The sequence below is a fragment of the Penicillium manginii genome (assembly GCF_028828005.1).
Source record: "Penicillium manginii strain IBT 31320 chromosome Unknown utg000005l:1.0-5665137.0:1.0-5668048.0, whole genome shotgun sequence".
Classification (NCBI taxonomy): domain Eukaryota; kingdom Fungi; phylum Ascomycota; class Eurotiomycetes; order Eurotiales; family Aspergillaceae; genus Penicillium; species Penicillium manginii.
The window spans coordinates 1,382,897-1,397,564 of NW_026643106.1; the positions used below are offsets into that span (position 1 = coordinate 1,382,897).

A 14,668-nucleotide genomic window follows, 5' to 3' on the forward strand; every position below is an offset into this window, starting at 1 on the left:
GAGGGGGGTCCAGAAAAAGAAAGAAAAAGACACAGAGATAACGCCGAATATCCCAGAACTCCGCAGAATAATGATACAAGGGTGCACAGCAGAAGCTAGGGGAGCAGAGGGGTGGATCCTCCCTGTTGCTTTCCCCAGCCGAAAAATCCGGGGCAGAACTTCCAGCCAAAGAGCGTGTGAAAAAGGCCAAAAAAAAGAGTAGGAGCAAGCAGTTGAGTTGGCAATGGCAAATGCCTTCCCTCCCATCCCTTCCAACACCCAAAAAGGGAGCACAGGGCCCAGGCCATAATGGATGGGATCTGAGGGTCAGGGGGGATCGGTGATCGCGGTTGAAGCGGTGACGAAAGGACCCATCCCTTCTTAGTCTCGAATTGGCAATGAACCAATTTGAGACTAAGAAGCGAGAAAAGGGGGCAAATGAACAGAAACACGGACAACTCTCGGGAACATTTTGTTCGAGACAATCAATCGCCGCCTCACTTTTCGTTCTCGCGAGTTGTCGCTTTTTTGGATCGTTTGGCTCAGCCAGCCGCGCGGATAAAAATAGCTGGGGACGGGAGACAGGTGCCAGAAGTTGCCTTGCTCGTACTCTTTTTGCCGGATGTTTGTGCCCCGGGTAGAAGCAGGCCTACTTCCAGCGTTGTTTGTCCCAGTCCGATGGACGGGTCTCGTCGTAGATTTGGCCACCTTTGTTGTGTACAACTACCGCAGGTTTGCGAACGGGATTGGCGGCTGGGGGCGTATCTGCATTAGCCGGGCTCAATCTGGGGATCGGGAACAGGGGGGGTGCCCTCCGCTAAAAAAAAAAAGAATGGGGAGGAATCAGGGTGTGCTCAATGCTGGATCGGCGTACCTCGGACCTCCGTTGCGATGACTTGGTCACCACTACTGCCTCTGCTGGCTAGGGTAGAATTTGAGTCGTTGTTGACCTTGTGCGGCATGGTGTTGGAAAAGGGAGAAAGAAGATAGGAAGAAGGCGCGCGGGAAAAGATGATGACGCTTGAGACCGAGAAGCTGAGCTGGAGCTAAGCTGTAGTATGGGCTGATCGGTCTCGAAGGGCAAACAGTGTTGAACTGCGCGCAACGAGATCTATAAATTTGACGTTGAAAGAAGTATAAGACAAGGTAGAAAGAAAGGCGGGTGGTGTGATGGATTAGAGATTATATAGAGTGGTTTAGCAGCGGAGAAAGATGAGAAGCAGCCAGCTTTTGTATACCCCAGGCCATTCCCTGATCTACGACTCTGGGGAACCGTATCGTCGCCAGGGAGCTTCGACTTCCACGGGAATGGATCGCCCCCTGACGCATCTTGTGCCTGGTATTACGGCGTCTGGCCTGAATGATTGGCCTTAACCCCCAGCCGAAAGCAGGGCAGCCAGTCAGCGCGTCGCGGGCCATACGCGGTGGACTCGTCGTACGCGGTGGACCCAATAATGATGAGTCAGCCATTCCTCTCTCCCAGAATAGCCAGCAGGCTGAATGGTGAGTGGTGACTGGTAGAGGATAAATGGCGCCAGGGCTCAGCAGGGAGACGAGGATTCCTCAACCTCACCGCTGAGGGAACGAGCCGTGCAGGGGGATGCTCTCGATTGCGCGGCAAAATGACGGTGATGTCAATGAACCAGGGGCATCGCTGTGATGTCGGTGAAGCTTCCCTTTCCACCCTGGTCCACTCTGGTCCAGATTCCCCTGGCCGAATGATTGAGATCCATCCTGGTCCATCTTTGGGTTGATCATTTGCGATTATAGCGTGGCCTCGCCAATCGCTGCTCCCGTGGGCCCTGGACGATCACTTGTTCTGCTTGTAAACACTTGTACATATTGAACTCCTGCAGTATACCCATTCGCCCCGAAAGAAGTATAGTTGATCATGCATTCAGACTGTACTCCGTACTCCGTAATGCCTGGCGAGATGCACTGCTGCGTCACTCCAGTCTCCAGACCGATTCCTCAGCGGAGCCATTTTGTCATTGCTTGGGCACGAAAGACATGACGGGGAGGAGATAGGTCATTTTCCTTTCCCCGGCAACCGCAAGCCCCCCAACAGGAATGACAATGAGGCTGCGAGACGTGTAACAGTGTATTGAGCCTTTGGAAAACAAATGGGACAAACTTCTATAAATTCTAGACCCGCTTCAACGCACTTGGCCACCGCCCTCCCGCTTCATCCGTTCCTCCCATCCATTCATACTCCGCCGGATTCCAAGCGTCCGCCGTGCCGGCGCCGAGGCTTGCTGGCGTACCATTGACATCGTCGTGGTATGAAACGTCACCGACTCAATGCCCTGTCCGCTCTGCCTAATTTGGGTGCTCTGACTTTCCGGGGTGGAGCTTTCCTGTTTCATCTCACCTGACCCAGACCTTGACTCCGCTGTGTTGTCTCCATTGGATTGTTGTACTTGCATCCTACCCAGCTTCATTACAGGTCGTGAGGGAGCCGCCAGCCACGTATAGTTGTTGGGCTCAGATGGTTCTAGCGCTGGTCGTGTCGGATGAAGCGGCCGGGGCTGGGGGCGATGAGAAGAAAGGGTGGGCGGAACGAAATTGGAACTAGGTCGATTACTTTGGGATGTCATGTGGTTTCTTTGTGTCGGCTGAGGTGGTGGACGAGTGGTTGGGGCAGGCTCCCTCTTCTGGGAGGATCCTGGGCCGCCGAAGAAGTTTGAAATGCTGGCCTGAGTAAGCCCATCTTTGGCACTCGCGTTCTTCCCTTTAGTTACAGGGATTGAATCCTTAACAATATTGTATTTATCCTCCGTAATGGCCTCCTGACTGGCAGATGAGGTCGCAGCATAATCCCGAGCAGATGAAAAGCCAGATGACATGGTTGTAGGGGCGATGAAGTTCGATGAGTTGCTCATATTGTAAGTGTTAGCTGACATGAATGTCGTTGAGGTAGATTGGTTGCCATCAGCTCGCCGTCGTTTAGGATATGGTCCTTCAATCGAGTCGTGGCCTTTATCCCATTGACTATCGAGATGCTCCTCTCCTTCGGCCGTCCACCTATCGTCAAGTGTCGACGGAAGCGTATCGAGCATTTTGTACATGTCCTCGGGCGATGGCCTCGGACGCCGCAGGATATCAGCAATTGAAAATACCACTTTCTCGTGCAAGTTGGGTCCCCTGGGACGAAACCTGGTCGTCGTGACTTTGGAAGGAAGGAATGGCGTCAGCGTGGTAGATGCGTCCTCTCCTTCTCCAATTCGTGGCTGTCGTAGAGGAAGACTGAGGTATAACAGGGCTTGTGCTCGCGTCATCGCAACATAGAGAAGACGTCTTTCTTCGTCAATCACCTCTGCCCGCGAGTGTGGAATACTCCCATTGTATACGGCTGGTATGAAAACAACAGGCCACTCTAAGCCTTTCGCTGCGTGTATAGTGGAAATTGTGACAGTCTCTGGTGGTTTCTCACCCTCTTTGCCCTCGTTTTGTGTTTGTGCCTCGGTAGAAAGAGCGACGTTGGCCAAAAATCGAGACAGAGCCTCTTCCCCCAAGTGCATCGCTGACTGCTCAATGCCTTCGATCTCAGGTAAATCGTTCTCCTTGTCCGCATCCTCGCCCGAAAGCGCTGTCTCGTTGGCTTGGCCCATCAATTCTCTCACGTTCGCCCAGCGGCCGTCTTCGTCCAGAGGATAGGTTCTGATAAGATACTCTTGGAATGAGAGGTTTTCTGTGATGTATTCGAGAAGTACACGAGGGGCAGTAGCGTCTTGACAGTCCTGCAGCTTTTGCCTCGAAGCATCAATTAACTTCACCAGTGAACACAGTCCTAGCTCAGCCGCCTTTTGCAGCTTCTTTTCAGTTGATCGACGGCCCTGAATAACATCTTTCATGAACGACCATAAAGGAACTTTAGCCTTGTCGGCGCCAGTTGTCAACTGTTTTATAGTCTCATCGCCAATTCTGCGCGGTGGCACATTGATGATGCCGAGTAAGGCATCTGTATGGCCCGTATTGCTCACGACTCGGAGATAATTGAGGAGTGTCTTGACTTCTGTCCGATCGAAGAACTTGCGACCTCCCACCATTTTGTAGGGAATACCAGCTCGTCCAAATGCCGTCTCGATACGCGTCGAAAGGGAAGCTGACCGGAGCAACACTACAATATCCGACATTCGCACGAGACCACCCGTCATAGCAACACAACGCTTGATTTCGAGAACCATCCAGAGGGCTTCGGCATTAACAGTAGGAAGTTTTCTGAGGACAGGAAGAGTGCCAAAGGAATGGGTAGGCTGCAGCTTTTTGTCGGGCCGTGAGGTATCCTGCTCAATCACTTCCTGGGCAGAGTTGAGAATTGAAGCTGAAGAGCGATAGTTCGACTCGAGGAAGATGGTCCTCGTGTCTGTGTACCGCCGCTGCATCCGCCTCAGATTTTGGATCTCCGCCGACCGAAAACCATAGATACTTTGATCCGGATCTCCAACTATGGTAATTCGTTGGTTTTTTGCCGCAAAAAGATTCATCAATTCATACTGGATGATATTCGTATCTTGAAACTCGTCCACTAAAACTGCCTGCACGTTGGATACACACTCTGGGTGCTCTCTGAGGAGGTCACCGCATCGCAAGAGTAGATCATCGTAGTCGAGAAGATTCGAAGCTTTCAGTGCTGCATCATAGGCACGGTATATATCCACCAGCTCCATTCCCTCTGCCTTGGCTTGGTCTGCTAGTGCATCAGGAGTGAGCCCATGGGCTTTGTGGCGTGAAATGCCCCCTTGGGCAGCCTTGACTTCCATGCTAGAATTCAAGCGTTTGATGATTCTCTGATAATTTTTGATTAATAGATAGTCCCAAAATTCAAATATAGGTAAACTCACCCGGAGGATTCCTCGAGTGTCATCCGAATCCGCAATGCCAAATCCCTTGGGCAGGCCAATCTTGTAGCCATACTTGCACAAGTAACGACGACAGATCGAATGGAAAGTACCCAAAATAAGCCGTGATTCTGATTGTGCACCGATTAATTTCGCAAGACGCTCGCGCATCTCTCGGCTTGCTTTGATGGTAAAAGTGCAACAGATCACATCTTGGGGTAAGTATCCATGGTGTGAGAGCAGATACGCGACGCGTGCGGTTAAGGTCTTGGTTTTGCCAGAGCCTGGTGGCGCGAGCACTTGCAAAATAGGCGCATCAGAGGTGACTGCCTCAAGCTGGGCATGGTTGAGGCCATCTAGAATAGAATCCATGGTATTTCGAGATTTCTGAGTTCTTGGTTGGTTCCAAGCGGTCTTGCCTTGGCGAGGGATGACGCGAATGAGGCACGGTGTCATGTGATCTACATACATACCTACATACATGACCTGCAAGGTCGACTGCAGACAATTAAGATGGTTATTAGGTGAAATGATAAAAACCACTATGTAAAGGAAACTACTCTTTTCTATTTTGATGAGCTCGATAATAAATTCGGGGATTCAGAAAGCCGAACGGCCATTCGACGGAATACGCTATGCCTAGCTACTCTTAGATAGAATGGACTTATGAAAGTTCGAGAAATTATATTCATGAAAGCTTAAATATCTCCCAGTTAAACAATTAGTATGTATTGGCCAGCACAGGCCTAGTACTCCAGCCACGTTGCCTCCATGCAAGAAAGTATGAAAAGGCTAAAGTCGAGTAACAATGTATGTACAAGAGGGGGAATAGATCACTCGACAGCCTGGGTATCACGCCACATCAACACACAAAAACAAAAGCGAGCTTAGTTGAAGATTCCCAAGGGAAGGCTGGCAGCTACTTCAAAGTTGGGCACATTGACCACTTCAGCGATCTGGAGGTCTGCGGCAACACTAGCCAGGATGTATGCCTCACTTCGAGTAAGTCCCTTGGTCGAGACTAGCCACTGAATAAGGCTGCGGGTGGCACTCTTCGCGGCCTGGTATAGGTCCGGGGACACACCCAGAGCACCGTAGGTACCGAGATCGGGGAGGGGGTTGGGTATTTGGGAGCGAGGAGGAGTCTGGTATTGGGGTGCGGTCACCCAGGGTTGGTTCTTGCAAAGCTCGAAACGGAGGGTGGCTTTGATGGGGGTCTCGATAGCGGTACCACAGACTTCACCGAGACCCTGGGCGGCGTGGCCATCACCACAGCTGAAGAAAGCACCGGCAGTTTGAACAGGGAGGTAGACGGTTGATCCAACGCTCAGTTCGCGGCAGTCCATGTTGCCACCTGCGTTGGTGGGAGGCACGGTCGACAACTCGGAGTCATCAGCCGGGGCGAGTCCCATGCATCCGAGGAAGGGACGGAGGGGAATCCGCATGTCCTTAAACTGTGCATAGCCCTTCTCACGGTCGAGTGACCAGATCTTGATCTCAGGTTCCGGGTAGTCCTCCGCCAACAGACCAAAGCCGGGGATGATGGCGGACCAGCCCCAGTCGGCAACTTCGAGGTTCAAGATTTCAACCTTGAGGACATCACCGGGCTGGGCGTCTTTCACGTAGATCGGACCGAAGACCGGGTTGGCAATGCCGAGATCCAGCGTTTGGATAGCTGAGGCATCTGAGCTTGGGGAGAGTTGACCATTACTGCTGTCGATAGCATCAAAGCTAACGGTCTCACCGGAAGAGACGGTTAACTTGGGTTCAATTTTCCGGGACCATTTCACATGGCCACAATCACGTCCAACATGGAAGTTTTTCCATTCGGTAGAAGACATGGCGTTTGCTTGAGTTTGGGTCTGTGTTGAAGTCATAGTCGGCGAACCCCAGGTAGCGCAGAGCAGAGAAAGCAGCTATGAGGGTGCTATGAAAATATTTGCAGGGGTGGTGGGGGTTGTTTGTATGTGTGTGTGTGCAGAAAAGTCGAAGGACGATGAAACAATGGAAGAAGGGATAGCCAGGGAATTTGAAGTATCCGTACTGGGATCCTCTTCCAGATGTACGGTTAGGGAAGGTGGTTAGTGCCGGATCTTACTCATGCTTGTTTGCCAGGGGACTCCACTCTTGGGAACCGATTTCTCTGGCCTGCCTAAACGGGAATGACAGGTTGCGAATAGGACCAGGGAGTCTAAATCTCGTGGAATTGAGCGTGATGGCACAGACGCAAAGCGAAAAAAGGTCCGGTTTATTCAAGTTCAAGCCGGGGAGGAGGGGGAAAAGTGGCGGGCCACCCCGACGGGAGCGAAGCGACCCTAGGGTAAGGTAAGGTAGACCTTGATTCACCTCTTATCCGCCGATTACCATTAATGTCACTAGTTGGAGATATTTGGAGTATATGGAGTACTCTATTGAAAATGGACCTTGGTTGGGAAGCCATCAAGATCACAATATCCTGACCAGCGTCGTAATAACTTTTAGGAATACTCCCGTATTCAATCCCAAAATTATCAAGTTTTCGAGTTAGACTACTCCGTATAGGAACCCTACTCCGTAGAGCACTCTAGATCCATTGCTCGGAATGTCCGAGCGACCTCCCTCTTAAGGACACGAGGATGATACGAGTAAACGCAAAGCACGCCACCGCGATCGAGATGCGATTCCCTTAGGGGCAAGCTGGCCGATACAATCCACTGGATTTCGCCGGGCGGGACAATCCAAGTGGATCGTAAAAACGCCCAGAATTCAATCCTATTCGTCAAACCCAAATGTATAACTTATGCGCAACAGCAATCCAGAAATTTCTGTCCCTGGCCCTCCGATCCGCCACAGCAAAACCACCTTCTTGATTCGGTAAGAATGGAGTCAATCCTCACTGTTGACTGGCCACAATCTCGCTGCATAACACAATCCACCTCTTCCTTTTAGGGACTTTTCTTTTCTTTTTTCCTTTCTACTACTAGTACATGCTGTATGTAGTATGTATCTTTTTGGATGAGAGAAAAGAGGCTAAACGCTTCCATCATTTGGAGAGGGCAATCCTTAAGATCTCCCTTTTCTTCTCTTCTCTCTTCTTCTCTTCTTGGAGATGAGGCTCAGCTGGACTGTCCATCCATTAACACAACAATACAAGTAGCATTGTCGCTGTGCCGGTGATTGGCACTATTGGTGGCAATATCTTGAGCAATATCGCCCGCTCGCATTCCCCGCATCGCCAACTTCATCACATGTTGAATCAAAGCCCCATCGTCGGACTGGTTACTGACCCCATCCGACATAATTACCAATAAATAGCGTCGGTTCGATTGCAATGTCCGCCGTGAGGTATACGGGTCGTTGGATACAAAGTCTCCATGGGTTGGCTTCGATGACGAGGAGGCGCGTCGGTCGCGGGGCATCGAGTTATCGTCCTCCACACCGTTCACCGGCGTTTTGTACTGCAGGTCACCCAACGCGCGGGACATGTTCAGAGATCCTACTTGTCCGCTCATGCATTCCAGGAATTAGCCCCTTTAGCCCTTAGCTCTCCGAGTCTAATCAATGCAGACATGCTCTTACCGACCCGCGGGACACCGTTCCTCATCTCCACGCTCCCTCCGGCCTCTTTGATTCGGGCCTGTTCACTAGGAGTCTCGGGCTTATGTGCCTCTGTGATTCGTCGCTAATCAAACCAATGTATTACTGCTATCAGCCTTCCTTCTTTAGTAGAGAGAGGGGGGAAACGCCCACGATATGATACGGGCACTCCGTCTTCGGGTCCCGCTCAGCCAAGAGAACATGCGAATCACCCAGGTTCGACACTACTAGCTCGCCCTCCGTAAGGTTGATCAAACAGATGGCTGCGGTCGACCCAGACATTGCAGGCTCCGCACTTTCGTGCTTGAAGCTTTCCAGCAGCAGGCCATCCTCGTCGGCGAGAGCCGCCTTCAGGGCCCCGGCGTAGTCACCTTTCTTGAATTCAGGTCTCTGGGCAAGTAGGCAGTGCAGCCGTTTACTTGCGTGGTCTGCAACCAGCCCGGAACCACTACAGAATCCGATTAGGAAGGTGCCTGGTGGGGAGGTAGAGAAGTGGAATTAGTAGGTGTCTCACTGTCCATCATAAATGGCGAAGAACGCCAGTTTATCTTGAGTTTCGGCGGGGAAGTGTTCCGGGCGGATCACAGTATAGTAATCCTCTTGGTAGTCTCGACTCCCTTGTGCCTGCTATGGTCAGTAGCCTTTTTGGATCGGCAGGGGCCTTCGCATTCGTATTTGATATACCTGGCCAACTCTGACATCGAACAGCGTTACCGCATCCGAGCTAGACATGAGCGTGTTCTGGAACATTTGATCCCTAAGTGCCCGTTATGCGAAAACCATTCTGTATGAAGTAGGTGGTACTAGTTATCTTGACGGTCAACAACCCCCCTGGCCTTCCTTTTTGACTCACGTCGGAGCGGCCGACAGCTGGGCAGTGATGGTAGGCTGACATCATGTTTTTTGCCATTGCGCACATTTAAGATATCACCTGTAGTTAACGACTTGAATATATGAGTGCTGGGATGCTAGTTCAATTCCCCGTTGCAAAGTTTCAAGATTTAATTCGAAAGTCAGTACTCTATTACCCCGGTGATGTTGTCTATACTTCAGGTTGTACAGGAAGTGCAGAAAAGTACTAGTACATAACATCAACTGAATCAATCCGGTAAAAACCCCATTCAAAATGATAGCCCTAGCGAAATGGTCACTGATAGATAAACAGGCTGTCAGTCAACATAAAGATGGCTGCATGTCGCGACGATATCGATCTGGTGCCATGCCCGGGCGATGTCGATCGGAGTGCACGGGCCATCCGGTTCTTTGAGCGAATCTGCAAAGACCTGATGTTAATCGATTGATAATCCCGAGCACCACACGACTCCCCCCCGCTTATACTCTCCGCACTTTGTTCTGTCGAATCCAGTTCGGACCGAGTAGGAATGGGGTCTCTATTCGCAACCGCCGGATCCATATTCTCTCGCTACACTGGCCGCTCTTCAGCCCAACCCTCGACCCCTTCTGCCCCGCCGGACTCGAGATCCGATGATTCCTCCACAACTGCTGTCAACGATGCATCGGCGAGTCACGACAGAGATGACCCGAGCCTGCCTTCGATAGAGACCGAGGAGGAGTCTCCTCAGACAACACCTAAGGCATCGGCCTCGAATGCGCCGCCTCCCGTCCTTGTCGTCCCAACACTGAACCTGGACGGAGATAGCAACAACAATGGCACATCTAGCAACACAACCCCGTCGTTTCAAAGCCTCAGCGGGCCGCCGAAACAGACACCTTCCTCACAGCCCAGCAATGAATCTGCCATGAACACATCTCAGAAGCCGCTCATGCCACCTCCAGCGGCCCCAGCCAAGCAAAAAATACCCTCTACAACACCCAGCACAAACACATCCTCTATGATGCCTCCACCATCAGTCCCCCGTCTTCGACCAACCGGCGCCCAACCCACAAACCAACTCCAACCCCCTCGACTAAGCGCCGGCAGTTCCCTCCGCACACCTCCATCCGCAGCAGCAGGCCTGCGCGCCCCACCAACCAGCGGCGGAAGTCGCCTCAGCAATAGCACCCTCGCCCCGGTACAGGTCAAGAAATCCTCCGCATCGCGCAAAGTCGTGCTTGACCCCGGCTTCTCGCCCTGGACTGGGCAGCTCTCGCCGCCAACCCGAAGAACCAACTCCGAGGCGCGAACATGCCGCCCGGTTATCTGCGTGTCACGCCGTCGATGTTGAAGGTACAAAATGGGCGGAAGGGTCGCGACGCATGGACCTCGTACCAAGGGAAAGTCTATAATATACAGCCTTATGTGCCCTACCACCCTGGTGGAAAGGGCGAACTCCTCCGCGGCGCGGGGAAGGACTCCGCTCAACTGTTTCAGGAGATCCACCCGTGGGTCAACTGGGATGGGATTCTGAATGAATGTCTTGTTGGCATCCTTGTTTCGGAGAATGATGCCCAGGCAGAGGATGCGCTCGATGCGATGGACTAATAGAGCTACTTGGTCATATCTCTGATATGGCCCCGTACATACTGACATATGTACGTTCTATCTGCGGCCCATGTACACATACTTTCATTTTCCATGAACTAGAATAGATACCCTTTCTTTTGACGAATGACATGGCATTAGAAATTGGACGAATCAACCGATTCAAAACTGAACTTGTTCAGGGTATATTGATTTCATATCTCTCCTGCTGCAATATGTCTGCAGGACATTTACATAGCAAATGGTCAACCTTGAAGTCAGAGCTTACAGCTCATCCTTGTCAACGCCCTCAATGCCGACCAACTCGGTCTCGAAGATCAGGGTCGCGCCGCCAGGGATAGGACCGACGCCACGGTCACCGTAGCCGAACTCGGGAGGAATGGTAAGAGTACGCTTCTCACCAATGCACATGTCCAAAAGACCCTGGTCCCATCTAGAAATAGGCAAAACGTTAGCACACTTGGTACATTTTATGATGAGAGGTAGAAACTCTCGGAATCCCTAGACAACAAATTCCCCAGCAACGAGCTGCTGCGAAAGGAATCCATTGCACCGCTAGGAATGATCCATCCAACGCCAATTGTGGGTGTAGGCCTACCCCTTGATAACACGGCCAGTGCCGAGCTTGAAGCTCAGAGGAGAGTTGCGCTTGTAGCTCGAGTCGAACTCCTTTCCGGTGTCCTGGAGGGTACCGCGGTAGTGCATGGAGACACCGTCGCCGTCTTGTGTCTTGCGGGTGCATTCGACCTTGTGGGTGACTTCGATGCCTAGCTCGGCGGCGCAGGCCAGGGAGGCGAGGGAGAGAAAGATGCTGGCGAGACGCATAGTGGCGGGTATTGAGTAGGTTGTTTGGGAGGAATTGAGGGGAGTTGATTGAATTGGGGAGATGAGGAGCGGCCGAGGGGGATTCGGGGAGACCACGTTGGTCTGGCGGTGCGGAGCATGTGGGCCTGCGCCTGGTGGGGCCGCTCAGTAATGAATGTAGACGGGACCTCGAGTTGGGTAGGACGGGTTCCTTGATGTTGTATTGGGATCCAGGAATGGAATGATTAGTGGATTGAATGGAGATTGTCGCCCGCATTCTTGAGATTTGTCCTTGACTGGTGGGGTATAATATGCTCTTGGACCATCTCATATAGTGGTTGTCGAGGTATAAGCTCTATGATCTGACATGAATACAAGAATACAAGCATGTGAAAGGTGATAAGGAGATATTTGATACGCGGGATAAAAGGGTGTTTTTTACGTCTCATTCGGGATCGTAGTTATATAATTGTTATTGCTGGAGTCTAGTTTGCAGGCCAGATTGATGCTTTATTGATGCCTTGGGCAATGATATTTGCATTCGAGTATAGCATGAAGGAACCATGGACTTGGTTTGACCTTATATCCTTTTTTACTAACTCTTTGACATCCTCCAAATTTAATTATACCCGTCAGATCATTTTGAGAACTTACTTAGCGCTGCATTTGGACACACGTCCCGAGGCCACAATTTGGCGACACTACCCTACATGCACGGTTTCCATTTCAGTATACGAGCAGAAAGAATCTCACGAGATGATGGGTTTCCAGGATTTTGATTTCACTATCTGACTATTGAATTCGCCAGTCGCCGGAGCCTGGGTGCGGTGCATTCCCTATTTCCCTAGGTCCTCAGACCGGCAGCGCCGTCGAGGTTTTTCCCGCTGACTTCTTGTCTAGGGCCATACCTAATATAGTACTCTACCCTTGATCAATTTTTTGATAGATGAGAATTTCATTTTATGACCTAACTAGTAGGTAGAGTACCCTAGCAATATGGTCTCTAATAGATCCAGAGAAGGAAATGTCTCGTTCTTCATCACTATCACCAACCTCACCCACCCTTTTTTTGGGCAGTATCGGCGATCGTGGCCCCATCATCCGCATTCGCCTGCAGATCATCCTCTCCCATGGCTTCATCCCATCCATTCGCCACAAGATACACTCGAAACTGCTCATCGCGTATCCTCAGATCCTCGCCCGAGAGATCTGGCACGAAGAAATAGGTTACCAAAATCCCCACAACACCACAGATCGCCGCAATAATAAACGTCCACCTTTTGCCCAGATGAGTCGCGATCGGCTGGAAAGCCTGCGTCCCGATCGCTGCACCCGCCTTACCAATGGCCGCCGAAAGTCCATAGCATGTACCGCGCACACCAGTGGCGTATGTCTCGGATGATAGGAGGCCAAGCATGTTGCCCGGACCAAAATTACCGCAACTTGACATGAGCCCGTAGAAGACGACGAAGAGTGGGATTATCTTTGTGATCTTGTCATACGAGCATCCGATGATCAGACCGAATATCAAGTAGCCACTGAAGCCGATCATCATGATATTTTTACGCCCAACTCTGTTGCAGAGAATCGCGCCGAGGAAGACACCCGGCAGAGCGATCGTGCCGAGGAGGAGCTGCCATTCGCCTGTTGAGCGGACAGAACCGGTCTTTGTAACCTCTGAGATGATAGTTCCAGAGAAGACACCGTTTGGGAAGGTCACAAAGTCTAGAACACATTAGTAAGTGCTGTCGCCAGCGAGACGTTGGTGAGACTTACCGTAAAGAAACCAGGCACCACATGTTCCAATGAGAGCTTTCCAGTAGTAACGAAGAACAAGTTTATAAGGGACATGTTTCTTGATCGCTCCGCGGCGGTATAGAGTCGAGTTTAGCATGCGGATGCGGAAGTAGAAGACCGACAGTGGCCAAATACATCCAATACCGAAACATACTCGCCACACAGTACTGTAGTGCGATTCATGGCATGCCATCAGAACAATCAAGAAGATTGATACTGCGAATGGCCCACCAAAGCTGAGAGGGAAGTTGGTCACCATGATGAAAGCTGGCCCACGATGTTTGGGTGTCAGCTCGTTGGCCGATTCCGAAGCTGAGGTCGAAGATGCTGGATACTCGCCGCCAGTGCCTAACAGAGCCATGAAAATTAGCTCACAACTATGTTTTGAGAGGCCTAGTCAATGGATGGAGACCTGCCGAATCCCACAATGCCACGAGCGACTGTCATCATCCAGAACATGCCGTCAATGGTAACTCCATGAGATGCAGTAGCAAGTATACCACCAACGACGATCATAGCAGTGGTAAATACGATGGCGGTCTTGCGACCAAGATAGTCACATGTTAGACTGGAGAAAGCGCATTAATTCATGCTTTAGAGTCCTGCTCATGAATCCCAGGAATCGGCACTTACCCGATGACAATCTGACCAATGATTTCGCCAACTAGCAGGGCGTTAGAAACGCGTGTACTAACAGTGGATGTGTACTCCTTGGGGTATTCCTTCTTGAGAAGAACATTGGCCATAGTCCTATATCCAGCCGATTATAAGTCGATGCTCAAAGTCCTGTGGGTGCAGACTCACATCAGATTGTTCTGGTACCCATCGCTGATCAGGGCAAAGCCACTTGCGAACTGGGTCATGAATTGTGAGTAATATGCAAGAATAAGACAATCTGCAGCTGTTTAAATGGTCCACTTACAATAGTAAACAGATCCGACAAGCTCTGCCGCTTCCTCGAGACCTCAAGCGAGGGATCGGCGGTATGGGAGCCAGCAGGCTCCAAAACCTCTGCAACAACAGATTTGCTCTCAGGTCGCACATCCATGGAGTCAACGGTCATTATTTTTGGGCCTCGAATGAGTCTTGAAAGCCACGGGCTTAGTAGTGGTGGACTTGTGTTCGGGGTGCGGGGAGTAGAGGTAGGAACAACTACTTGGAAGCTGCTGGAGGTGCCACAACCCGCGCGGGGTCGTTCAGGGTGTCGCTGTAGCGCAGGCACTAGCCC

The 14,668-nt window shown here is 51.2% G+C and overlaps 7 protein-coding genes across 7 annotated transcripts; 1 reads left to right on the forward strand and 6 right to left on the reverse strand.

Annotated features, from left to right (window-relative positions):
• Positions 1-628: 628 nt before the first annotated feature.
• Positions 629-941, reverse strand: N7533_006893 (uncharacterized protein; the record flags this gene model as incomplete). The annotated part of the gene is made up of 2 exons (XM_057103543.1): positions 629-744; positions 854-941. The coding sequence occupies 2 exons, from the start codon at positions 939-941 to the stop codon at positions 629-631; spliced, it is 204 nt and encodes a 67-aa protein (XP_056958500.1).
• A 1,194-nt stretch (positions 942-2,135) lies between these two features.
• Positions 2,136-5,192, reverse strand: N7533_006894 (ATP-dependent helicase; the record flags this gene model as incomplete). Its single annotated transcript, XM_057103544.1, has 2 exons — positions 2,136-4,769; positions 4,824-5,192. The coding sequence occupies 2 exons, from the start codon at positions 5,190-5,192 to the stop codon at positions 2,136-2,138; spliced, it is 3,003 nt and encodes a 1,000-aa protein (XP_056958501.1).
• A 515-nt stretch (positions 5,193-5,707) lies between these two features.
• Positions 5,708-6,661, reverse strand: N7533_006895 (acetamidase/formamidase family protein; the record flags this gene model as incomplete). Its single annotated transcript, XM_057103545.1, has 1 exon — positions 5,708-6,661. One exon carries the CDS (start codon positions 6,659-6,661, stop codon positions 5,708-5,710), a length of 954 nt encoding a protein of 317 aa, XP_056958502.1.
• A 1,254-nt stretch (positions 6,662-7,915) lies between these two features.
• Positions 7,916-9,146, reverse strand: N7533_006896 (PP2C family serine/threonine-protein phosphatase; the record flags this gene model as incomplete). Its single annotated transcript, XM_057103546.1, has 5 exons — positions 7,916-8,295; positions 8,379-8,481; positions 8,550-8,844; positions 8,911-9,020; positions 9,081-9,146. 5 exons carry the CDS (start codon positions 9,144-9,146, stop codon positions 7,916-7,918), a joined length of 954 nt encoding a protein of 317 aa, XP_056958503.1.
• A 632-nt stretch (positions 9,147-9,778) lies between these two features.
• Positions 9,779-10,839, forward strand: N7533_006897 (cytochrome b5-like heme/steroid binding domain-containing protein; the record flags this gene model as incomplete). Its single annotated transcript, XM_057103547.1, has 2 exons — positions 9,779-10,465; positions 10,522-10,839. 2 exons carry the CDS (start codon positions 9,779-9,781, stop codon positions 10,837-10,839), a joined length of 1,005 nt encoding a protein of 334 aa, XP_056958504.1.
• A 264-nt stretch (positions 10,840-11,103) lies between these two features.
• Positions 11,104-11,664, reverse strand: fkbp3 (peptidylprolyl isomerase family protein FPR2; the record flags this gene model as incomplete). The annotated part of the gene is made up of 2 exons (XM_057103548.1): positions 11,104-11,272; positions 11,438-11,664. The coding sequence occupies 2 exons, from the start codon at positions 11,662-11,664 to the stop codon at positions 11,104-11,106; spliced, it is 396 nt and encodes a 131-aa protein (XP_056958505.1).
• Positions 11,665-12,697: 1,033 nt separating this feature from the next.
• N7533_006899 (Glycerophosphoinositol permease 1) lies at positions 12,698-14,503 on the reverse strand (the record flags this gene model as incomplete). Its single annotated transcript, XM_057103549.1, has 6 exons — positions 12,698-13,368; positions 13,420-13,788; positions 13,857-14,008; positions 14,074-14,190; positions 14,245-14,294; positions 14,363-14,503. 6 exons carry the CDS (start codon positions 14,501-14,503, stop codon positions 12,698-12,700), a joined length of 1,500 nt encoding a protein of 499 aa, XP_056958506.1.
• Between the last annotated feature and the right edge of the window lie 165 nt (positions 14,504-14,668).